The sequence below is a fragment of the Melanostigma gelatinosum genome (genome assembly GCF_949748355.1).
Source record: "Melanostigma gelatinosum genome assembly, chromosome: 8".
NCBI classification, from domain to species: Eukaryota; Metazoa; Chordata; class Actinopteri; order Perciformes; family Zoarcidae; genus Melanostigma; species Melanostigma gelatinosum.
Window position 1 is genome coordinate 847,463 of NC_136641.1, and position 27,779 is coordinate 875,241.

Below are 27,779 nucleotides of genomic sequence, written 5' to 3' on the forward strand. Positions count from 1 at the left end.
AGCTTACACCATGTTTTATAATAAGTCATGATGTAGTGTAGGGAGACAGCTTACACCATGTTTTTATAATAAGTCATGATGTAGTGTAGGGAGACAGCTTACACCATGTTTTATAATAAGTCATGATGTAGTGTAGGGAGACAGCTTACACCATGTTTTATAATAAGTCATGATGTAGTGTAGGGAGACAGCTTACACCATGTTTTATAATAAGTCATGATGTAGTGTAGGGAGACAGCTTACACCATGTTTTATAATAAGTCATGATGTAGTGTAGGGAGACAGCTTACACCATGTTTTATAATAAGTCATGATGTAGTGTAGGGAGACAGCTTACACATGTTTTATAATAAGTCATGATGTAGTGTAGGGAGACAGCTTACACCATGTTTTATAATAAGTCATGATGTAGTGTAGGGAGACAGCTTACACCATGTTTTATAATAAGTCATGATGTAGTGTAGGGAGACAGCTTACACCATGTTTTATAATAAGTCATGATGTAGTGTAGGGAGACAGCTTACACCATGTTTATAATAAGTCATGATGTAGTGTAGGGAGATAGCTTACACCATGTTTTATAATAAGTCATGATGTAGTGTAGGGAGACAGCTTACACCATGTTTATAATAAGTCATGATGTAGTGTAGGGAGATAGCTTACACCATGTTTTATAATAAGTCATGATGTAGTGTAGGGAGATAGCTTACACCATGTTTTATAATAAGTCATGATGTAGTGTAGGGAGACAGCTTACACCATGTTTTATAATAAGTCATGATGTAGTGTAGGGAGACAGCTTACACCATGTTTTATAATAAGTCATGATGTAGTGTAGGGAGACAGCTTACACCATGTTTTATAATAAGTCATGATGTAGTGTAGGGAGACAGCTTACACCATGTTTTATAATAAGTCATGATGTAGTGTAGGGAGACAGCTTACACCATGTTTTATAATAAGTCATGATGTAGTGTAGGGAGACAGCTTACACCATGTTTTATAATAAGTCATGATGTAGTGTAGGGAGACAGCTTACACCATGTTTTATAATAAGTCATGATGTAGTGTAGGGAGACAGCTTACACCATGTTTTATAATAAGTCATGATGTAGTGTAGGGAGACAGCTTACACCATGTTTTATAATAAGTCATGATGTAGTGTAGGGAGAAGCTTACACCATGTTTTATAATAAGTCATGATGTAGTGTAGGGAGACAGCTTACACCATGTTTTATAATAAGTCATGATGTAGTGTAGGGAGACAGCTTACACCATGTTTTATAATAAGTCATGATGTAGTGTAGGGAGACAGCTTACACCATGTTTTATAATAAGTCATGATGTAGTGTAGGGAGACAGCTTACACCATGTTTTATAATAAGTCATGATGTAGTGTAGGGAGACAGCTTACACCATGTTTTATAATAAGTCATGATGTAGTGTAGGGAGACAGCTTACACCATGTTTTATAATAAGTCATGATGTAGTGTAGGGAGACAGCTTACACCATGTTTTATAATAAGTCATGATGTAGTGTAGGAGACAGCTTACACCATGTTTTATAATAAGTCATGATGTAGTGTATGGAGACAGCTTACACCATGTTTTATAATAAGTCATGATGTAGTGTAGGGAGATAGCTTACACCATGTTTTATAATAAGTCATGATGTAGTGTAGGGAGATAGCTTACACCATGTTTTATAATAAGTCATGATGTAGTGTAGGGAGACAGCTTACACCATGTTTTATAATAAGTCATGATGTAGTGTAGGGAGACAGCTTACACCATGTTTTATAATAAGTCATGATGTAGTGTAGGGAGACAGCTTACACCATGTTTTATAATAAGTCATGATGTAGTGTAGGGAGACAGCTTACACCATGTTTTATAATAAGTCATGATGTAGTGTAGGGAGACAGCTTACACCATGTTTTATAATAAGTCTGATGTAGTGTAGGGAGACAGCTTACACCATGTTTTATAATAAGTCATGATGTAGTGTAGGGAGACAGCTTACACCATGTTTTATAATAAGTCATGATGTAGTGTAGGGAGACAGCTTACACCATGTTTTATAATAAGTCATGATGTAGTGTAGGGAGATAGCTTACACCATGTTTTATAATAAGTCATGATGTAGGGAGACAGCTTACACCATGTTTTATAATAAGTCATGATGTAGTGTAGGGAGACAGCTTACACCATGTTTTATAATAAGTCATGATGTAGTGTAGGGAGACAGCTTACACCATGTTTTATAATAAGTCATGATGTAGTGTAGGGAGATAGCTTACACCATGTTTTATAATAAGTCATGATGTAGTGTAGGGAGACAGCTTACACCATGTTTTATAATAAGTCATGATGTAGTGTAGGGAGATAGCTTACACCATGTTTTATAATAAGTCATGATGTAGTGTAGGGAGATAGCTTACACCATGTTTTATAATAAGTCATGATGTAGTGTAGGGAGACAGCTTACACCATGTTTTATAATAAGTCATGATGTAGTGTAGGGAGACAGCTTACACCATGTTTTATAATAAGTCATGATGTAGTGTAGGGAGATAGCTTACACCATGTTTTATAATAAGTCATGATGTAGTGTAGGGAGATAGCTTACACCATGTTTTATAATAAGTCATGATGTAGTGTAGGGAGACAGTTACACCATGTTTTAATAATAAGTCATGATGTAGGGAGACAGCTTACACCATGTTTTATAATAAGTCATGATGTAGTGTAGGGAGACAGCTTACACCATGTTTTATAATAAGTCATGATGTAGTGTAGGGAGATAGCTTACACCATGTTTTATATAAGTCATGATGTAGTGTAGGGAGACAGCTTACACCATGTTTTATAATAAGTCATGATGTAGTGTAGGGTGACAGCTTACACCATGTTTTATAATAAGTCATGATGTAGTGTAGGGAGATAGCTTACACCATGTTTTATAATAAGTCATGATGTAGTGTAGGGAGATAGCTTACACCATGTTTTATAATAAGTCATGATGTAGTGTAGGGAGACAGCTTACACCATGTTTTATAATAAGTCATGATGTAGTGTAGGGTGACAGCTTACACCATGTTTTATAATAAGTCATGATGTAGTGTAGGGAGACTGCTTACACCATGTTTTATAATATGTCATGATGTAGTGTAGGGAGACAGCTTACACCATGTTTTATAATAAGTCATGATGTAGTGTAGGGAGACAGCTTACACCATGTTTATAATAAGTCATGATGTAGGGAGACAGCTTACACCATGTTTTATAATAAGTCATGATGTAGTGTAGGGAGACAGCTTACACCATGTTTTATAATAAGTCATGATGTAGGGAGACAGCTTACACCATGTTTTATAATATGTCATGATGTAGTGTAGGGAGACAGCTTACACCATGTTTTATAATAAGTCATGATGTAGTGTAGGGAGACAGCTTACACCATGTTTTATAATAAGTCATGATGTAGTGTAGGGAGACAGCTTACACCATGTTTTATAATAAGTCATGATGTAGTGTAGGGAGACAGCTTACACCATGTTTTATAATAAGTCATGATGTAGTGTAGGGAGATAGCTTACACCATGTTTTATAATAAGTCATGATGTAGTGTAGGGAGACAGCTTACACCATGTTTTATAATAAGTCATGATGTAGTGTAGGGAGACAGCTTACACCATGTTTTATAATATGTCATGATGTAGTGTAGGGAGACAGCTTACACCATGTTTTATAATAAGTCATGATGTAGTGTAGGGAGACAGCTTACACCATGTTTTATAATAAGTCATGATGTAGTGTAGGGAGACAGCTTACACCATGTTTTATAATATGTCATGATGTAGGGAGACAGCTTACACCATGTTTTATAATAAGTCATGATGTAGTGTAGGGAGACAGCTTACACCATGTTTTATAATAAGTCATGATGTAGTGTAGGGAGACAGCTTACACCATGTTTTATAATATGTCATGATGTAGTGTAGGGAGACAGCTTACACCATGTTTTATAATAAGTCATGATGTAGTGTAGGGAGACAGCTTACACCATGTTTTATAATAAGTCATGATGTAGGGAGACAGCTTACACCATGTTTTATAATAAGTCATGATGTAGGGGAGACAGCTTACACCATGTTTTATAATAAGTCATGATGTAGGGAGACAGCTTACACCATGTTTTATAATAAGTCATGATGTAGTGTAGGGAGATAGCTTACACCATGTTTTATAATAAGTCATGATGTAGTGTAGGGAGATAGCTTACACCATGTTTTATAATAAGTCATGATGTAGGGAGACAGCTTACACCATGTTTTATAATAAGTCATGATGTAGGGAGACAGCTTACACCATGTTTTATAATAAGTCATGATGTAGGGAGACATCTTACACCATGTTTTATAATAAGTCATGATGTAGTGTAGGGAGACAGCTTACACCCCCATGTTTTATAATAAGTCATGATGTAGTGTAGGGAGACAGCTTACACCATGTTTTATAATAAGTCATGATGTAGTGTAGGGAGACAGCTTACACCATGTTTTATAATAAGTCATGATGTAGTGTAGGGAGACAGCTTACACCATGTTTTATAATATGTCATGATGTAGTGTAGGGAGACAGCTTACACCATGTTTTATAATATGTCATGATGTAGTGTAGGGAGACAGCTTACACCATGTTTTATAATAAGTCATGATGTAGTGTAGGGAGACAGCTTACACCATGTTTTATAATAAGTCATGATGTAGTGTAGGGAGACAGCTTACACCATGTTTTATAATAAGTCATGATGTAGTGTAGGGAGACAGCTTACACCATGTTTTATAATATGTCATGATGTAGTGTAGGGAGACAGCTTACACCATGTTTTATAATATGTCATGATGTAGTGTAGGGAGACAGCTTACACCATGTTTTATAATAAGTCATGATGTAGTGTAGGGAGATAGCTTACACCATGTTTTATAATATGTCATGATGTAGTGTAGGAGACAGCTTACACCATGTTTTATAATAAGTCATGATGTAGTGTAGGGAGACAGCTTACACCATGTTTTATAATAAGTCATGATGTAGGGAGACAGCTTACACCATGTTTTATAATAAGTCATGATGTAGGGAGACAGCTTACACCATGTTTTATAATAAGTCATGATGTAGGGAGACAGCTTACACCATGTTTTATAATAAGTCATGATGTAGTGTAGGGAGATAGCTTACACCATGTTTTATAATATGTCATGATGTAGTGTAGGGAGACAGCTTACACCATGTTTTATAATATGTCATGATGTAGTGTAGGGAGACAGCTTACACCATGTTTTATAATAAGTCATGATGTAGTGTAGGGAGACAGCTTACACCATGTTTTATAATAAGTCATGATGTAGTGTAGGGAGACAGCTTACACCATGTTTTATAATAAGTCATGATGTAGTGTAGGGAGACAGCTTACACCATGTTTTATAATAAGTCATGATGTAGTGTAGGGAGACAGCTTACACCATGTTTTATAATATGTCATGATGTAGTGTAGGGAGATAGCTTACACCATGTTTTATAATATGTCATGATGTAGTGTAGGGAGACAGCTTACACCATGTTTTATAATAAGTCATGATGTAGTGTAGGGAGACAGCTTACACCATGTTTTATAATAAGTCATGATGTAGTGTAGGGAGACAGCTTACACCATGTTTTATAATAAGTCATGATGTAGTGTAGGGAGACAGCTTACACCATGTTTTATAATAAGTCATGATGTAGGGGAGACAGCTTACACCATGTTTTATAATAAGTCATGATGTAGGGAGACAGCTTACACCATGTTTTATAATAAGTCATGATGTAGGGAGACAGCTTACACCATGTTTTATAATAAGTCATGATGTAGGGAGACAGCTTACACCATGTTTTATAATAAGTCATGATGTAGTGTAGGGAGACAGCTTACACCATGTTTTATAATAAGTCATGATGTAGTGTAGGGAGACAGCTTACACCATGTTTTATAATAAGTCATGATGTAGTGTAGGGAGACAGCTTACACCATGTTTTATAATATGTCATGATGTAGTGTAGGGAGACAGCTTACACCATGTTTTATAATATGTCATGATGTAGTGTAGGGAGACAGCTTACACCATGTTTTATAATAAGTCATGATGTAGTGTAGGGAGACAGCTTACACCATGTTTTATAATAAGTCATGATGTAGTGTAGGGAGACAGCTTACACCATGTTTTATAATAAGTCATGATGTAGTGTAGGGAGACAGCTTACACCATGTTTTATAATATGTCATGATGTAGTGTAGGGAGACAGCTTACACCATGTTTTATAATATGTCATGATGTAGTGTAGGGAGACAGCTTACACCATGTTTTATAATAAGTCATGATGTAGTGTAGGGAGACAGCTTACACCATGTTTTATAATATGTCATGATGTAGTGTAGGGAGACAGCTTACACCATGTTTTATAATATGTCATGATGTAGTGTAGGGAGACAGCTTACACCATGTTTTATAATAAGTCATGATGTAGTGTAGGGAGACAGCTTACACCATGTTTTATAATAAGTCATGATGTAGGGAGACAGCTTACACCATGTTTTATAATAAGTCATGATGTAGGGAGACAGCTTACACCATGTTTTATAATAAGTCATGATGTAGGGAGACAGCTTACACCATGTTTTATAATAAGTCATGATGTAGGGAGACAGCTTACACCATGTTTTATAATAAGTCATGATGTAGTGTAGGGAGATAGCTTACACCATGTTTTATAATAAGTCATGATGTAGTGTAGGGAGATAGCTTACACCATGTTTTATAATATGTCATGATGTAGTGTAGGGAGACAGCTTACACCATGTTTTATAATATGTCATGATGTAGTGTAGGGAGACAGCTTACACCATGTTTTATAATAAGTCATGATGTAGTGTAGGGAGACAGCTTACACCATGTTTTATAATAAGTCATGATGTAGTGTAGGGAGACAGCTTACACCATGTTTTATAATAAGTCATGATGTAGTGTAGGGAGACAGCTTACACCATGTTTTATAATAAGTCATGATGTAGTGTAGGGAGACAGCTTACACCATGTTTTATAATATGTCATGATGTAGTGTAGGGAGATAGCTTACACCATGTTTTATAATATGTCATGATGTAGTGTAGGGAGACAGCTTACACCATGTTTTATAATAAGTCATGATGTAGTGTAGGGAGACAGCTTACACCATGTTTTATAATAAGTCATGATGTAGTGTAGGGAGACAGCTTACACCATGTTTTATAATAAGTCATGATGTAGTGTAGGGAGACAGCTTACACCATGTTTTATAATAAGTCATGATGTAGGGAGACAGCTTACACCATGTTTTATAATAAGTCATGATGTAGGGAGACAGCTTACACCATGTTTTATAATAAGTCATGATGTAGGGAGACAGCTTACACCATGTTTTATAATAAGTCATGATGTAGTGTAGGGAGATAGCTTACACCATGTTTTATAATAAGTCATGATGTAGGGAGACAGCTTACACCATGTTTTATAATAAGTCATGATGTAGGGAGACAGCTTACACCATGTTTTATAATAAGTCATGATGTAGGGAGACAGCTTACACCATGTTTTATAATAAGTCATGATGTAGTGTAGGGAGATAGCTTACACCATGTTTTATAATATGTCATGATGTAGTGTAGGGAGACAGCTTACACCATGTTTTATAATAAGTCATGATGTAGGGAGACAGCTTACACCATGTTTTATAATATGTCATGATGTAGTGTAGGGAGACAGCTTACACCATGTTTTATAATAAGTCATGATGTAGTGTAGGGAGACAGCTTACACCATGTTTTATAATAAGTCATGATGTAGTGTAGGGTGACAGCTTACACCATGTTTTATAATAAGTCATGATGTAGGGAGACAGCTTACACCATGTTTTATAATATGTCATGATGTAGTGTAGGGAGACAGCTTACACCATGTTTTATAATAAGTCATGATGTAGTGTAGGGAGACAGCTTACACCATGTTTTATAATAAGTCATGATGTAGTGTAGGGAGATAGCTTACACCATGTTTTATAATAAGTCATGATGTAGTGTATGGAGACAGCTTACACCATGTTTTATAATATGTCATGATGTAGTGTAGGGAGACAGCTTACACCATGTTTTATAATAAGTCATGATGTAGGGAGACAGCTTACACCATGTTTTATAATAAGTCATGATGTAGTGTAGGGAGACAGCTTACACCATGTTTTATAATAAGTCATGATATAGGGAGACAGCTTACACCATGTTTTATAATAAGTCATGATGTAGTGTAGGGAGACAGCTTACACCATGTTTTATAATAAGTCATGATGTAGTGTAGGGAGATAGCTTACACCATGTTTTATAATATGTCATGATGTAGTGTAGGGAGACAGCTTACACCATGTTTTATAATAAGTCATGATGTAGTGTAGGGAGACAGCTTACACCATGTTTTATAATAAGTCATGATGTAGTGTAGGGAGACAGCTTACACCATGTTTTATAATAAGTCATGATGTAGTGTAGGGAGACAGCTTACACCATGTTTTATAATAAGTCATGATGTAGTGTAGGGAGACAGCTTACACCATGTTTTATAATAAGTCATGATGTAGTGTAGGGAGACAGCTTACACCATGTTTTATAATAAGTCATGATGTAGTGTAGGGAGACTGCTTACACCATGTTTTATAATAAGTCATGATGTAGTGTAGGGAGACAGCTTACACCATGTTTTATAATATGTCATGATGTAGTGTAGGGAGATAGCTTACACCATGTTTTATAATATGTCATGATGTAGTGTAGGGAGACAGCTTACACCATGTTTTATAATAAGTCATGATGTAGTGTAGGGAGATAGCTTACACCATGTTTTATAATATGTCATGATGTAGTGTAGGGAGACAGCTTACACCATGTTTTATAATAAGTCATGATGTAGTGTAGGGAGACAGCTTACACCATGTTTTATAATAAGTCATGATGTAGGGAGACAGCTTACACCATGTTTTATAATAAGTCATGATGTAGTGTAGGGAGACAGCTTACACCATGTTTTATAATATGTCATGATGTAGTGTAGGGAGACAGCTTACACCATGTTTTATAATAAGTCATGATGTAGTGTAGGGAGACAGCTTACACCATGTTTTATAATAAGTCATGATGTAGTGTAGGGAGACAGCTTACACCATGTTTTATAATAAGTCATGATGTAGTGTAGGGAGATAGCTTACACCATGTTTTATAATAAGTCATGATGTAGTGTAGGGAGACAGCTTACACCATGTTTTATAATATGTCATGATGTAGTGTAGGGAGACAGCTTACACCATGTTTTATAATAAGTCATGATGTAGTGTAGGGAGACAGCTTACACCATGTTTTATAATAAGTCATGATGTAGTGTAGGGAGACAGCTTACACCATGTTTTATAATAAGTCATGATGTAGTGTAGGGAGATAGCTTACACCATGTTTTATAATAAGTCATGATGTAGGGAGACAGCTTACACCATGTTTTATAATAAGTCATGATGTAGTGTAGGGAGATAGCTTACACCATGTTTTATAATAAGTCATGATGTAGGGAGACAGCTTACACCATGTTTTATAATAAGTCATGATGTAGTGTAGGGAGATAGCTTACACCATGTTTTATAATAAGTCATGATGTAGTGTAGGGAGACAGCTTACACCATGTTTTATAATAAGTCATGATGTAGTGTAGGGAGACAGCTTACACCATGTTTTATAATAAGTCATGATGTAGTGTAGGGAGACAGCTTACACCATGTTTTATAATAAGTCATGATGTAGTGTAGGGAGACAGCTTACACCATGTTTTATAATAAGTCATGATGTAGTGTAGGGAGACAGCTTACACCATGTTTTATAATAAGTCATGATGTAGTGTAGGGAGACAGCTTACACCATGTTTTATAATATGTCATGATGTAGTGTAGGGAGACAGCTTACACCATGTTTTATGACATGTCATGATGTAGTGTAGGGAGATAGCTTACACCATGTTTTATAATAAGTCATGATGTAGTGTAGGGAGACAGCTTACACCATGTTTTATAATAAGTCATGATGTAGTGTAGGGAGACAGCTTACACCATGTTTTATAATAAGTCATGATGTAGGGAGACAGCTTACACCATGTTTTAGACAATTAGTTGCACAAGCATATTCACGATGTGGTTTTAGACCTTCTAGGTTTCTGTAGCCCACCTGACTTTCCATGCACTGAACGATATCTTGCTGGACCTTCCACTGAGCAATGCTTCTGTCCCCATAACTGTGTTCAGAATGGAGATGCCTAGAACATAAAATAGTGGAAGGTTAGTTGTCCAGTGTTTGTGGGAAGTACACTTGTTTGCCATGAAACCTAAAAATCAGATGAGAAACTCAGATCTATTGGTGTCCAGTACAGAGACAGATCTGATTGTGTTTAAGTCCATTCATGTGTCTGCTTACCTTAACCAGAAGCCAGATGTAGCCCCAACCCTAACCAGTCGTCTCTGCCTTGCCTTAACTTGACGTTAACTCAAATCAAGTCTTAACACCTTCCTCTCTACTCCCTGGTCACAGATACAAGACACTGACTGTAGATGGGTGGACTGAAGTATACTTCCCTCTGCCATCATGCTTCTGAATTCCATATCCTGATAATGTATTCATCTTTGTTGTTTGCATTTATGACTGTGATGGAACTTCATTTTTAATGTGAGTTATTTATTGTTCAATGTATCTGAGTTTTAGAGGTACACATTGTGCACAATCTGTGGAACACAACATAAATCCCACAGATGGCAGCAATATTGGAAAAACTATTTCGAGGTCTTTAGCAAACCAGCACTTATATGATGTTGATGAAGGCATTTTTCAAAATCGAATTGCTTGTAAACTTTCCAGAATGTGTTATTAACAATGACAAACAAACAAAAAGTACAATTATGTCATTTATGATACTTCTAGAATCATTGAAAGATTTTTTTCCTCATGCATTCATAGATGTTAGGTAGCCCGTCATTTAAGACCCACTCTGGTCCTATTCTTGGAAAACAGACAGAGCTAAAACTTGGCAACCTCACAGGACCTGTGAGGTGCTGTGTGCAGCTACTGGGTCCTCACAACGACTCAATTAGAACATTTTCAATGAAGCCTAGTTTAGCACAAACACTGGGAGCAAATGGAAGTGCTGGCCTAGTTCCATTAAAAGTCAAAAGGTGCCTCCTAACCTGAGGTAATTGACAGAATGTAGTATACTGATATCAACTTAATCTGTACCTCCAGAAAGTTGAAAAAAACCGTTCCTAAATATGCCACACCATGAATGTAGTATACAGCCGTCGACTTACTTTAAGAAACGAGGGAAATCTTCAGACATCAGGTCACAGCCGGGCCAGCGACAGAGGCCACTCACAAACAGGGCACTGCTCTCCTCAGGTATGCTGATGAACAGAAATGTGTCAGTTATATCATCTCCTCGTGCTGTAACAGAAGTACGTTCAGATTTGTGCGGGACAAGGGAAGACCTTTGGAGAAAGAGCTGAGCCAAGAGTTGGAAGATGTTTGCACAGTGAAAAAAAGCTCCTTTTTTATGGCTTCCACATATTTCACCCTCTGCAGCAACAATGGTACAGATGTTGGGGATGCTGGCGGTCAATGATGAGCAGCGGGTTCAAGTACTAGCAGGCCAGCCAGGCTTCTTTTCTCACCCAGGAAATATCCAGCGTTCCTTGTTTTGTTTTTAACACTTTAATTCACCTTTGTGGAATCTTTCTGAGAAGCAACCTCTGGTTGTGAGAATAATGACCAACCATTTAATCATACCCTAACTAGTGAACAAGACCCCAACATACTAGAAGTGCTTCACTTGGGGCAGTGACAAAAAATCATATTGCATCAAAGTTCAGTTGCTGGCACTCATCTCTGCAACTAGTGCCACAGAACCATCGCAACCCTCAGGTTGCGACACTTTCAAGTCTCGTCTGTCTGCACATTGAGATTCCGTCCAAACAGAATCAATGAAAAGGCTGAACCTTGATGTGGGCCAATGCCCACAAGATAGTGCTGCGGTGATAGCGATACCCCTCCCCTCCCACAAAACTCCCATGACTCCTTCAGCTGCTCACCATCACAACTCAATCTGTATTCATTCATCTCACCACATAAGGAAACTTGAATTATATATGTTCAAGATATATTTCAATTTTTTATCACACCATATTCTCAGTCAACCCATTAATTAGAAGGCAACTGATCCTGCTATCTCATGATGCATTGAGTCATTTGCATTGTTGGTCAGTCAGTTTAAATGTGAGAAAGTCACCCAGCATGCAGCCTGGCCTGGACGGAGCTCTGCTTTGGGTCGTCTCTGCTCAAGGGGACGAAAAGATGACTTTGCTTGGAAGAGGAGCCCATGTGTGGTGAAGGAAATTGGGGTAGACGGACAGCATCTACCTCTTCCTTGCAAATGGAGACGGCTGCACTATTTTCTGGATGCACTAGGGGAAGAAAGCATTGAGGTATATAACAACAATACAGCCACCGTCGATGCTGAAAATGGTCCTAACATCTGTATTCAGTTGACTTATTCCGATAAGAAAACTGATGAAAAATGATGTTGCTTGTGTGGAGCTCAGGATACTGAAGTGTCTGCGTACCGTGATGTCGTCTGGAAGCTGTTTGGGTAAGCTGACGCAGCACTGATGGTCTCTGCTGCTTCTGCTTCATGCCTTCCATACCGTAACTCTGGAAGGACAAAAACACCAATGTCAACATGTGGATGATGAGAACATTTAATAATCGTTAATCGGGCCTCATACAAGAACATGATAGAATGTGTATCCTTTACAAGGTCTCTTAACCTGACAAACTTGTGATAGGTGGCTCATTTCAGCCTGATACATATCACTGATGATCATGAGGAGGAGCGTGTTTGTGAGATTTCATGATTACCATAATCCACATTCCTTCAACCTGTTCAACTCTGGCTGTTTTTAAAAAAAATGTCTAATGTTAATACGCCCACAATAAATGAGGTATAGCTCCTAAAGTATGTGGCTTAGATGCATATTTCTGCTCTCCATTGAAACGCTAAGAAATATGAATCCAATTTAAGTAAACACAAGTATTACAGTTCCAGAGGAAATGGAGGCGCAAGAAGAAAGCTTAGTATAAATTGTAAATTTCAGAGCCAATATATCATTCAAATCAAGAACCCGTAGACTATGAATGAGACTGAATATCTGCTCCTAATCTTTGGCTTCAACTATAACTATAAATGTGATGAAAATATACTAAAATACAACATTTATGATACAATTTAAAATGATATACTGAGGTGGTCGCAATGTTATGGCCATGTTTACTGTTTCCTGGGAGTTTTAATCAAAATTGTACTCATTTCCATATAGCCATGTTACAAATAGCATAAATCTCCCCAAGATATTGAAATAGTAATAAACACAATAAATATTGCTCAGTATTTATATGAGTGAAGAGCTCCATGCTATACAGGCAGAGACATTGAGGAATGCAACAGCCCACAGGCTCTGAGCGATCCACAGAACAATGATGTAGAGTTTGCTGTAATGAAGTACTCAGACCCAAAGGTTGGCTTCAGTAAACAGAGTTTCAGCCACAATGACGCCTTGTTCCCATACCTGCTGATCTGTGGAGCATCCCTGTCCACAATCACTGAGCAGATACGGAAGACTAAATCTGACTTTGGGGGGGTTTGGGCAAAAGGTCCTTGGTGAAAGATGTAAAAATGTGATGTTTGACTGCTTTGACAGTGGCCGCTGTGTCTTCTGATGTGAAGTGAGCTCAGGTGCATTAGAAAGCTCAGAATTCATAGTTTCCAGCGATACCGATCATGCTATTGTAGAGTGACTAGAAAGTTATCCTGTATCTTTTGATCACAACTTGTTCTGTTTACCAAGTTTCTGTACAACTTTATTGTTCAAATACTTTCTAATAACACATAGTTTGGCCAACATACAATTGGTTTACAGAGTCTGAAAGCTGAGGAACTCACATTTGTAAAACAGTATAAAATGAATATGTTCTGTAGATAGACGATTATGAAATAGCGATATTTCTTAACTACATCATGGGTTTCCCCCGGGACCCGGGCGCTCCTTTTCAGGAGGGTAAAGTACCATATACGGGCCTGTTACGCTCCATCTGTGGGCCACTTCAATTATCAATGTAACAAAATGTTACCAAAGAATGCAAAGAAGTCCTGATGCTGGAAATCAGAAGAGAACGATAGGATTTAGCAGTGTGAGGATAGTATGGTATTAATGCAACCGAAACAGTTATCAAACATAGTACAGCTGCCAACGATGTGTCACCAGAGCAGCTCCATGCTGACATCAAGAGGGAACCATTGCTCATGAATTCAGATGCAAGATAACGTCTCTCTAAAGCAGGAGTCACCGGCTATCAGACGGTAGGGGATCCTATACTGTTTGGTGCAACAAAGATAATGATGGAGAGCTTTATCCGAACATATTGCCACGATATGCCAATACGAATTATGAAATGTGGCAGCCATGATAATGATAATATGGTAAACTGAATATTAGTTTTGCATCAAGTTTGTCTTGGTTTTGACTTTGATTTAGTTCATTTAAGTATTTGAAATAAATGAATTCAGATTAAGGCATTATGATTTCAAATCAAATGAGTATTTGTGCCACCTGTTGACCTGAGCAACAAGTCTAAACCAATAAAGGAGTTGTGTTGCCTTACAAAGTAAAAACTATGAACTAGACATATTTAATGCATTCTTCCAAAGCTGAGACGAGGTCATTGTTTTGCAAGTCTGCAAATTCAAAAGTCTGTCAATTATTTTACAGGTCCCAATACAACAATCACTGTGAAGAAGTTTCCAGAGCGTGTCTTGATTCATGATAGAGACAAATGATCTGGGAAGTGTGTTGCATGTTGTCAATTGTTGCATACCTGACTTCCTGAGGGCTCCCTGGTCTGACGAGGAGGCTGAGGAGTGGGAGGAGTAGGAGGAGTAGCAGGGCGGGGCTCCTTCAGTTGTTTGATCTTGTCATGTTGTGGTTGAGCTTGCCCACCTCTCTCACAGGAAGTCTCTGGCATCTCTGCAGTGACAGAAGTGACATTCATGCTTCACAACGCTGCAACTTGTAAAACATTTATACATACTTTTTATAAACCTGCGGTTTGGGGGCTGCTGGCTAATCTAGTTATTTTTAACAGAAAAGTGCCTCTCGCTGCTCCCCATAGTTTGAACCAGGGGTTCTCATCCTTTTGTTACTGATTAGTAACAGACTTTGAGGGCCACCTTCCCAAATAATAAATCAATAAATGAGAAGGGAGGTTCATGGGTCGAATAAACAAAAGGCCTGTAGTACGAAGTGAGTTCAACATACCCAGGGTATCTTTTGGTTGTCTGGTTTAACTAACCTTATCAACTCAGTAAGTCCACCAGCTCCTCTCAGTCTGCTTGTGAGCAGCATCTGACCAATCACAACCGTGGACACATTTTACAAATAAAGAGAAAACTATGATATCAGAGGAAGACGTAAAAGATAAAGACATAGTTCAGGAAGGAATCCCTGAGTGTGAATGTGTTTGAATCAATAGCTTCATAATATCACTGCTTCATATAGAACACCATAGATCTGAGTATGATCACATGGGTCTGTTCTCTAACTTCATGTGTTGCTTGGATGTAGTCTTATTCTTTCAGCCGTTAGGCCGCTGGTGTGAAACAGACATGGTAACAATTCAATATAAAAACATAATTCATGGTAAGAAGGTTTCCTTCCACAACTTATAATAACCCACAGCAAACACTGAAGTAACCGCAGCAGAGTAACGCTGCATCCAGTCTGTGACTGTAAGACAGGACTCCAACACGTCACACTGCAACACACGGCTCACACATCATGACCATATGATATGAATATATGATGAGAGAATATATATGTTACAGAGGAAAGAATACGGCTAGAATATTGTCACACGCCATCAGAATACATCTGCAACACATGAAGTTAATATATCACACACATGAAATTACAGTCAGATCTGTGGTGCTCTAGATGAAGCATTGATATTATGAATCTGTTCATTTACACATTCACACAGTCAGTGATTTACTGACAGCTGTCCTTTCTGCATTTGTCTGTTTAAACTGTTGCTGTCGGTCTGAATTATGACTTAAACGTCTTCGTACTTGTGTAATATTACAGTTTTTCTCGATTGCTAAGACACATTTCTTGAAACGGTCACCCATTCTCTCAAAACTGTAAACACAAAACCTCATCTTCAAGCACTATTTACAAAACCTCTGAATCCTCTTGCAAAATGAAACTTTCGCCTCAAAACAGTTTTACCTGTGCTCAAAATCAAACACTGCTCTCAAATCATAAACAAAGTGATCAAAATAATATACACTATCAAGCAGTCAGTAAACAATACACCAATAAACAGAAAGCACATTGTTCAAAACATATAGTTCTCAGGGAGAAGTAGATTTTTAATCTCAAAACAAATTTCACATGAACGAAAACATGTTTGTTTACAGTAACTCAAAATTGATCAGAAATGACTACTGTGCTTTGCTCTTTGCAATTTCTTTTGTTCTTCCTCCTCCTTGTACCCCTATTTGTACAGTACTGTACCCTGCATCTCACAAACGTGTCCTTTGTCTCTGTGATACTGTAATTCTTGTTCTTTGTTGATATGAACCTGCAACCAGTCAAAATCTATTGAGCAGTCAGTACTGTTACTGTAACAAATAGAAAGCACGATGTTCAAGGCCATACAATTTGTTTATTGTTCATTATACAGCCTACAATGCACTGTAGGCCTACTACAGCATACAATACTACAGTAAAAGGGACAAAAATCAAAGGAGTCAACATGTCATCAATGTGCTTCTTCTTGTCTTTGGGCTGGGTCAGACCAGAGCACTTCATCGACATCACCTTCAACCACCTGTTTGCTCTCTGAACTGGCTTATATTGGTTGTGTCACATCATTTGATACAAGTGAAATCAATTTTGAGTGATTGTGTTTAATCAATGACATGTGTTCTCTATTTGTATTTGATTGTTGCCACTTGTGTTTACCAGTGTGGATGACATGTGCATTAGAGTGCAGAATGTGTTTTGAGACTGAGAATGTGTTTAGAGTTTTGCTGAAAAGTCTAAGTGAGATCTGCAAATTGTGTTTTACCATGTGACACAGTTTAAGGTATTGACAACAGACTGCACAATTAGCTAAATGAGTTCAGGCAACTGAGAACTTTGTTCAGCCAATGGGTTTTAGTGTTTTAGCAATTGAGAAAAACTGTATGTAAGAATCCAGGTACCGAGCTGTGATTGGTCAGTAGGCGGAGCCTTTATACGAGTTGATCTCTAATCTCACACATAACCTGCAGGTTAGGTCTTCAGCATCAGTTACCATGATACACCCAGTAAGAGATGAACCTCCGTTGTGGAACTGAAAACCAGAGTTACCCTGAAGTTACCTCTCTAACCCCAAACCTAACCTATTGAATATGAAACATATATATATATATATATATATATAAATAACATATCAGAGCCTCACATGTCTCATGGAGAATCATGACCAATTATAACACTAAAGAAGTAATCATTTATGTGCAGAAATTTAAATATTATAGCATTGATATATTAAACAATCTGACGTTAACAGTGTGTCAAGAGTCAGGTAAAGGTAGCCAGCAGGCTATTTTAGTGTGACATGTCTTTAAAAATGTAATTCATTTCTGCATATAAATATTGTGAGAATCACATTCCCCTCAGCACTCTCGTGTACACAGTTGTAGACATTGATTAGATTAGATTAGAAAACTTTATTAATCCCCAGTGGGGAAACTCTTTTTGGGTGTTGCTATCAGGTAGCTGCGCTGTGTATCTTAACACAGCGCAGACACAGTGTCAACCATCAACCTTCTGAGACTCCTCCTCCTAAATGTATGTTTCCTTCCTCCTGACAACTCTTGGACTGTTTTCATGAAAAGAAGTGACTCAAATAAAATCGCAAACCTTTCTCATTACACACACACACACACACACACACACACCTACACACACACACACACACACACACACACACACACACACACACACACACACACACACACACACACACACTTGTGTTTCTTTGTTATCTGAACATGTGCGGCCAAATCCAGTCACAAAGGAATGTTTGCAAACTCACACCCCACACAAACGTGAAGCCTCCGCTGTATCTGCAGAAGACGTCAGTGATCATGCGTAACCGCTGCAGTGAGAGACACAATCTTCCAAAGTTACAGGACATATTACACCACAAGGACATGTTAAGCCCTTTCAAATCATTTCTACACACATTTCTATGTGGACTTGGCAAAAGTGTGTGATTTCTAAACCTGAGGTGGCCTTTTATCATGTCAAATTATTATTTTTAGATGTTATAATAACATATAATTCATGAGTCGGATCTTGATTGGGCAACTGCAAGAAAAATCCAAAGGTCACCCGGATTGGAAACATTTTAGATCCCAGAGAAACTGATCCATAAAGCTAAATCAGACTTGCATGTTACAGAGATGACTGAAGGCACCGGTAACATAAATAAAAAAAATTGTCATTTAATGTTGATAACAAAATCATTACAGACAAAATAAGTATGCTTAATATCCTAAATGGACATTTAATATCTGCAGGCCATAAATAGAGATGTCTGAAACTCCTCTGATTCGGAATAAAAGTTGCCTTTTGATCTGAACTTTACAACTTTTGCAATTATTAAAGTACAGGATGCTTTAAAAAACTGAATAAATCAGCTGGCCCTGATGCTTAAGATCTATATTTTGTACAAATTGCTGCTGAAAATATTGCGAAACCTAAAAGTCACAGAACTATAGGTCAACATCTTAACTGTCAGTTTCAGCTTATAGGTAACGAATAAGTTCCTATCAAGAACAATAAATAACATCCTCAAAGACTTACAGTCCGGTTTATGAAAAGAAAGCATCATCCTGAAACGTCATGAAACTGACTTCATGTATATTGTGTTATTGCTCGACTCTTCCTACGGCGCTGACACCGTTGACTCTGTTTTGTTACAAAGGCTGTTTTTCTGAAACCGTTCAATGGTTTGAGAACTGTTGTAGCGATAGAACACAGAATGTCCAAGCTGATGTTCCATGTCTAGCTTTTGAAGTCCACACAATTGTGTCCCACAAGGGTCCATGCTGGGTGCTATATTATTCATATGTTGATATTAATATACTGTGTTGCAGTGTTAATAATGCAATATTGGAATGTTATGTGGACGACTCCAGTATGTATAGTTCTGCCTCGTCTTAAGCAAGTGTCATTATTAATTAAACTGCAATCTGTTGTTCAGAGGAATCCCTGTGAATTGAGAATTAGTAAATGTTAACAAAAGCTAAATTATGTCATAATTTATTGTTACCGTCAGAAATAAGATGATAGAATGAGTCTCAACATGAAATACCTGTTTTCCTAGGACATCAACCTTTAGTCTCTTAGTGTCTGACAGAAACCTCAGGGGGAAGTTCCTCGTAAAACAAAATGAATTCAAGCGACGCTGCTATCAGCAATTGATTATGGTGACATGTTATATATGCATGCATGTTCATCTTCACGTAGAATAGATCATGGTACATGTTTCTTTAAAGGGCCTTATCACTATTGCTTTGATCCTATTCTTTGTAAATGATCCATAATGTGTTGTGTCTTTTGAATATTATCTTGAATGTATTGGTGCTGGAACGGAACACTTGTTTGTTATATTGTTTTTATGAAAATGTTCCCCCTCAAAAGAGAGATTGTACATCTCAATGGGACTATCCTAGAAACATAATGAATCAGGTTAGATTATGAAAAATAGCATGAGGAATAAGTCAGAATGCAATATCAGAGCTGTGTGGTTATCTGACAATAACGCACACCCTCCAGCCAATCAGCATCCAGAACATGAAGAGATTAAAGTCAGTGGTTCAAAACATTTCCTGTTGCAGGCCTTCTGATAGAGCGGCTGTGGTTGTTCACAGGTGCACACACACACACACACACACACACACACACACACACACACACACACACACACACACACACACACACACACACACACACACACACACACACACACACACACACACACACACACACACACACACACACACACACACACACTGATAGCATCACCACAGCAGTCTACAGAGTGAGTGGGAGACAGCGCTGCTCCACTTCTGTGCAGCACAGTGATGTGTTGCCTGCAACCACTGGGACTTGTGTTTGTCAAAGATGCCTGGATGGTATTTCCAAGTCAGATGGAATCTTTCCTGAAGTAGTACTTTGCTACAGTCCCACTAAAACCACAATCACTTCTCTTTACATCTCTGTTTGTGTACAGACTAAACAGACAGATCCCTGTTTCAATTCTTTATGCTAAGCTAGGCTAACCACGTCCTGACTTTGCTCTGTACTTAACATCACAGCTACATGGACCTCTCTCTGGGAACATAAGCAATGAGTGGAGCAATTCAAGAAATGTGTCCATTCTTTCTCAAAGGGGCTACTGCAGCTAACCTTCCGTTCACATTTTCTGTTCGTTGACAAGTTGGTTAACTTTTCATGGCCATTCTTTACTTCCTAGTGTGACGGTCCTAGTATTCTACCAGGCTTCATCTCCCATATTCTAAAAGCATGCAGCCATGATGGTTTGGTCGTGTAAGCCCTCAGAAGCTCATATGACATGACAGATCTCTCTGAAGCATGCGATACTTTGTGTACATTACAGATGATGTAAAGTGTTCGAGCGGGTTTCTTTCTGTCAGCTGACTGTTACATCAGAGATGTCTTTAAGGCTTTAGGGAAGTGTGCATCTATACAATACAGCACACAGCCAACAGCATATGTGCAGATGCACCCCCACAGAGACAGAACTCAGTAGAAAGTGAGAGCACTCAGTTTGTGGCTTCTCACTGTCATCTCTCATTCTGGCTTTCCTCCTCGAGTGTATCTCCCCGAGTAGAAGCCCATGAAAGTCTTTGTCAAAGGGAGGAGAGCTTTAGTCACAACACTACACAAAGTGACTTGATCTGATGACTGATATTTGGTCGGTATATCTGTGAGTCAACTTCTGCCGGCCGCAAATGTGTTGAAATAAGTTCTTGTTTGGATATTGAAATCAGCCACATTAGAGTGTGGAAAGCTGCAGATGCCTCATACTGCTACTCTGATGTGTGGGTTTATTACTCACATGCTCCCATATTTCAAATCACACATCCCAATCACATTAATATGTGTAAGAGACTCTAGTTCTCAGGTCTTTGATCCGAATAACCCAATCACATATACACATCACATTTGTTCATACTGGATCCATTTAAAAATGAACGATGTTATCAAATGAATGACTTATCTGTTCATACAACTTGTTAAAAGGTATCAAGACTGTTTCTGGGGAAGACATGTACGTACTCTCTTGCAGCTTGCCCTGAGTCAGCAGAGCGCTCAGTGGGCTGGCAGCTTGTCTCCTCCCTAGACCCTGTGAGCAGCAGATGTCTTTTATCTGAAGTAACAGTTTTACAGTTTAGATTGACTTTAACGCTCCAATCTTTATACCATACAAGCTACATTTATTTATCTGTCCTCACAAAATAAATGATTAGCATTGAATTGGCAATAAAGAATAAAATCTGGAATATTTGTTTCAGTTTGTTTAGGAGGATGGAGCTTTGAGACCTGTACTATCAGAGTCCTGAAGGTGTGGAACAGGTCTGTACTATCAGAGTCCTGAAGGTGTGGAACAGGTCTGTACTATCAGAGTCCTGAAGGTGTGGAACAGGTCTGTACTATCAGAGTCCTGAAGGTGTGGAAAAGGTCTGTATTACCAGAGTCCTGAAGGTGTGGAACAGGTCTGTATTACCAGAGTCCTGAAGGTGTGGAACAGGTCTGTATTATCATAGTCCTGAAGGTGTGAAACAGGTCTGTATTACCAGAGTCCTGAAGGTGTGAAACAGGTCTGTATTATCAGAGTCCTGAAGGTGTGAAACAGGTCTGTATTATCATAGTCCTGAAGGTGTGGAACAGGTCTGTATTATCATAGTCCTGAAGGTGTGAAACAGGTCTGTATTACCAGAGTCCTGAAGGTGTGAAACAGGTCTGTATTATCAGAGTCCTGAAGGTGTGAAACAGGTCTGTATTATCAGAGTCCTGAAGGTGTGGAACAGGTCTGTATTACCAGAGTCCTGAAGGTGTGGAACAGGTCTGTATTATCAGAGTCCTGAAGGTGTGGAACAGGTCTGTATTATCAGAGTCCTGAAGGTGTGGAACAGGTCTGTACTATCAGAGTCCTGAAGGTGTGGAACAGGTCTGTATTACCAGAGTCCTGAAGGTGTGGAACAGGTCTGTATTATCAGAGTCCTGAAGGTGTGGAACAGGTCTGTATTATCAGAGTCCTGAAGGTGTGGAACAGGTCTGTACTATCAGAGTCCTGAAGGTGTGGAACAGGTCTGTATTACCAGAGTCCTGAAGGTGTGGAACAGGTCTGTATTATCAGAGTCCTGAAGGTGTGGAACAGGTCTGTATTATCAGAGTCCTGAAGGTGTGGAACAGGTCTGTACTATCAGAGTCCTGAAGGTGTGGAACAGGTCTGTATTATCAGAGTCCTGAAGGTGTGGAACAGGTCTGTATTATCAGAGTCCTGAAGGTGTGGAACAGGTCTGTATTACCAGAGTCCTGAAGGTGTGGAACAGGTCTGTATTATCAGAGTCCTGAAGGTGTGGAACAGGTCTGTATTACCAGAGTCCTAAAGGTGTGGAACAGGTCTGTATTATCAGAGTCCTGAAGGTGTGGAACAGGTCTGTATTATCAGAGTCCTGCAGGTGTGGAACAGGTTTGTACTATCAGAGTCCTGAAGGTGTGGAACAGGTCTGTATTACCAGAGTCCTGAAGGTGTGGAACAGGTCTGTATTATCAGAGTCCTGAAGGTGTGGAACAGGTCTGTATTATCAGAGTCCTGAAGGTGTGGAACAGGTCTGTATTATCAGAGTCCTGAAGGTGTGGAACAGGTCTGTATTATCAGAGTCCTGAAGGTGTGGAACAGGTCTGTATTATCAGAGTCCTGAAGGTGTGGAACAGGTCTGTATTATCAGAGTCCTGAAGGTGTGGAACAGGTCTGTATTATCAGAGTCCTGAAGGTGTGGAACAGGTCTGTATTACCAGAGTCCTGCAGGTGTGGAACAGGTCTGTACTATCAGAGTCCTGAAGGTGTGGAACAGGTCTGTATTACCAGAGTCCTGAAGGTGTGGAACAGGTCTGTATTATCAGAGTCCTGAAGGTGTGGAACAGGTCTGTATTATCAGAGTCCTGCAGGTGTGGAACAGGTCTGTATTACCAGAGTCCTGAAGGTGTGGAACAGGTCTGTATTATCAGAGTCCTGAAGGTGTGGAACAGGTCTGTATTACCAGAGTCCTGAAGGTGTGGAACAGGTCTGTATTAGATCTGGGGCAAACTTGAGTCCCAAAGTTGAATTTGGCGAATCTGGATTTGTGCTTTATTATTTCAACTATGCGTTCTGAATGTCCACAAAAGTGCAATGGAGATTTAAAAGTGAACTTGATCAAAATGAATATGTATAATAATGTGCAATGGAGTACATTATACTGAATTAGCAATACATGTTTGAATTCAGTCAGTTCAATTAATATATTAAAATGGCAAATTTCTGATTTTCAAAATTGATGATGAATCTTTTTGAAACACACCTGTCTTCATCCTGACAAAGCCTGATACTCTATGTACTGTAGTATTTCAGGGATACTTAAATCCAATGTTTAAAAAAGGATCTCATGCTCTCTGCGGTACTTCGCTCATGATCTCAGGACCACAATATGCCGATCTCCTTGTTTTGGGTGAGCAGGTTTCTATACGTCATGTCTGTCAGAGTGGGTTCTAGGGTTCCCCACAGTCCCCAGAACAAGAGGTACCAGCACAGAGAAAATGATTTGAAATGAGAGGAGGAAGAGGAAAGAGACGTATCCTGCACAAAATGTTATCATCACAACACCTCTGGTGTTCAGAGCACTTCAAAGTTTGACAAAAGAAAACTTCACTCAATGTCCACTGGCTTTTTCCTGAGCTTTCAACTACATCTTTCGGCCTTCCCCAGCAGAAGATGAATGTGGACTATAGATGGAGTACATGGGCCTGAAAATATATTTTTTCTAATTCATGTTTCCAAGGTTGAGAATGAACTTTCATGCCTAAATGCCTATTTTAGTTTCCATTTTTGCCGTGTGTGTGTGTGTGTGTGTGTGTACATTTCCTGCTACAGGTAATCTACATGACATTTAACAACCCCAGTGAAAATGAAGCTTTTTGGTGCTTTTTGGTGAACATCTAACTTCACCAAAGTAAAGTGTGCTTTAAAAGAGGTGCTTGAAGGATTTTAAAAAAGTGTTTGAAACCCAGCGCTCCCCAGACTGAGACAGTCCTGCATTAATGCAAGGGGCACCTTGGTGGGGGTGTGTAGCTTCAGGTACAGTGAGACATGAAAGTCTTTGGTGTGAGCCTAAAGATGGTCTGAACGCAGACTAAGTTTCCAAAGCGGACAATCCAAATGTGAAAGTACGGGGGTTTGAACTTCTCTCTCAAGCTCTAATTTCCACATGTACAATCGAGCACAACACCATGAGTATTTTAAATGTCGACTCACCCCTCTCTGTGACGGTAGGCTGCTATAGCATGATCCTCAAACTCACACGTTGGTTATATTAAAACATGGGATTTTGAAGAGTTTAAATATGTTTTAACTTATGTATTTCACTTATCACAAGCAAGACAAGACACCTGGGCCTGTGAGGAGCATTTAGCTTATAAATGTACAGAGACTATAATGGAAATAATACGGAGGATTTAGTTTTATTTTAACATAAAGGTTAAGACAAAATAATAATCATTACAAAGTCCATCTACTGTCTACTGTCACAGTAAACCAGCAAAGACAAAGAAAGAATAGAGGCAGGTCAGAAGAAACACACCTCATTCTGTGTACATTTATTTCTCTCATTATTATTCACTATCATTATTCTTCCAAAGACATCAGAGACGACCTGTACTTAATATGAGAAGACCCTGATGCTGCTGCTGGATGCTCCTTGCCAACAGTCACATGTGATGTTGTTGAGGGAAACATGCTTTTTATGTCTTGCAATATGTTAAATATAAACACAATTTTTGTATTGACACATCTTTAGATGATACATTTGAAATGAGTTCTGTGTTTTTTGGCGAGTGTTCTCACATGATACATGTGACTGTTTCCTGCATTCACTACAATCTGACGCAATGAAATGTGACCATAACACACAATGTTTGTGATGTTTCATAGTATTTTGCAGATGAATTACTTTAATTTCACTGTACTGAACATGTAGATCAACTTTATAATTGTTAGTGTATTTCGTGAAACTATTCCTGTGTTCATTAGATGAAGCACAGCAGAGTGCTGTAAGATCCTCATCTTAGATATCAGCACACAACTAATGAGGCCTGTTTCTGGTCCTGAAGGCCTTTGTGCATGACACTACTTTTGTACGTGTTCATGAATTCGTGCTTTGAAATATTTGGACTGTTACGACTGCACACAGACCACATTCTCAAGGTACGCTCTCACTGCACACATCCTCTGATCCTACACATGTTCTACGTCTGTTCCTTTTGCCGCTCTGGAATGATCCCAGTCACATGATTTGAAGTTTTGGAATAAAACAGTAAGTTTTGTGCTTACCGTATCACCTCCGTGCCAAACCTCCTCTTTGCCTCTGAGATACTTAGAAATGATTCAGAGGGGGAGTTATTCCACAGGAAATATGGTTTTCGGCAACTCAAACTTTCAGCAAAAGTAGAAGAGACCTCGACTGCATGGTTGTGTGATTTAGGTTTAACTATCTTTAAAAAAAGTAACAAAAGAAACAATAAAAAAGAGGAAGTGTACTTTACAATAAAATCAAAACCACATCATGTGTGCAGTTTTGAAAAGTTTGCAATTCAATTAGAAGTTTGAGTTGAGCCGTTTGAAAGAAGAACTTCTGCATCATCTTACTATCTTAAAGAAGAATGTTTCTGGTACCTGATGTTAGTACTGACACTAGAATAAAGGTATTCACTCACCTGGTGATGTCTCAGAGGAGGAGGGCACATAGAGCAGCGAGACATCCACTCAGTATTTATACCCACAGCAGGAGAAGGAGGAAAGTTAAAGCCCAGCAAAGCCAGCAAATCACAACACAATAAGAAACTGCAACGCAAACCTTTACACTTCCCCACCGCCGCTCTGACAACCTGAAACAATATGTTTGTTGGAAAGTAAACAGTTTTGTACTTGAGCAAAAAGAACAAACAAGCCGACTTTGTGCTTCTTATAGCGCCAGTGAAATAACGTCTATTTCTACACGTCTATCGTCCTTCAGTCCAAATGTGCCGAGCTTTCAGTAAACGGGTGGATGTCCTGTTTTATTTCAGTTTACGTCCATCAGGAATACATAAATCCTAACACATCTTATCTATTTTCACATTCCAGATCTATTAGAAGTGTTTAGACACAGTTCCTAAACATGACATTAAATGATGATGTAACGCACTGTAATTGTTGCTCTTTCCCATCAAATGGGTCTTCTTTGAAGCATGAATGACAGAAAATATGCATTATAAGAAAATGAAGAAAATGTTTTCAGATAACAAAGATGGATTTCTCTAAAGTTGATCAACAAATTTAGATCAATCAAGTCTCATGTTTGTTTGTTTTCTGTCTTGAAGAATCCACTGAGTAACATTCACATCTGTATTCATATCCAGCTGCAGAGTTTAAACCAGCCTGGAAATATGCAAAATCAAAAAGGTCAAGTTGACTTTCTGAATGTTACTGCTCTGGTCCTTAAAAGTGTTAGGTCACTAAAATCACTGATCTATCTCTGAACTTACTTTCAGCAGGAACTACTGGACTTTCCTCACTGCCCACACTCAGTGGAGGGGATGGAAACAGCTCTTTGTACAATAGGACTCAACTATCTGTTCTTTGGTTCTGTGTCATTGGAGATCATTTAGGCTTTTGTGTTTCCTCCAATACATTTAGGTAAAACGTCATTGCGGCCTGATTTATGTTCACGGCAACATTTCTCCAGTCCAGGAATATACAACACATAAAGACGTGGACGTACAAAGAGCTGCACTTTGAGACTGAGACTGGGCTTTGTGTCGTGTCCCCCATGTGTCATTAGATATACTAAAACACTTATTAAGGATTAAGAGTTAAAGAAAGATGAAAAAGTCAACCTGTCCTCTACGTCCATGGCTTTCATGATATTTCACTAAGACCACCTGAGAAGACCCTGATGCTGCTGCTGGATGCTCCTTGCCAACAGTCACATGTGATGTTGTTGAGGGAAACATGCTTTTTATGTCTTGCAATATGTTAAATATAAACACAATTTTTGTATTGACACATCTTTAGATGATACATTTGAAATGAGTTCTGTGTTTTTTGGCGAGTGTTCTCACATGTGACTGTTTCCTGCATTCACTACAATCTGACGAAATGAAATGTGACCATAACACACAATGTTTGTGATGTTTCA

The 27,779-nt window shown here is 38.5% G+C and overlaps 1 protein-coding gene across 1 annotated transcript in view; it reads right to left on the minus strand.

Moving 5' to 3' along the window:
• foxp3b (forkhead box P3b) overlaps positions 1 to 25,971 on the minus strand; it is a gene marked incomplete at its 3' end in the record, with an annotated part of 34,435 nt that extends 8,464 nt beyond the window's left edge. Inside the window, exons 1-6 of the mRNA XM_079273047.1 lie at positions 25,934 to 25,971; positions 15,080 to 15,228; positions 12,772 to 12,859; positions 12,438 to 12,612; positions 11,464 to 11,556; positions 10,334 to 10,421 (exon numbers count right to left, since the gene is read on the minus strand). Coding sequence (XP_079129173.1) covers positions 10,334 to 10,421; positions 11,464 to 11,556; positions 12,438 to 12,612; positions 12,772 to 12,859; positions 15,080 to 15,226 — 591 coding nt within the window. The 5' untranslated portion in view covers positions 15,227 to 15,228; positions 25,934 to 25,971. The remainder of the gene's footprint in view (positions 1 to 10,333; positions 10,422 to 11,463; positions 11,557 to 12,437; positions 12,613 to 12,771; positions 12,860 to 15,079; positions 15,229 to 25,933) is intronic.
• Between the last annotated feature and the right edge of the window lie 1,808 nt (positions 25,972 to 27,779).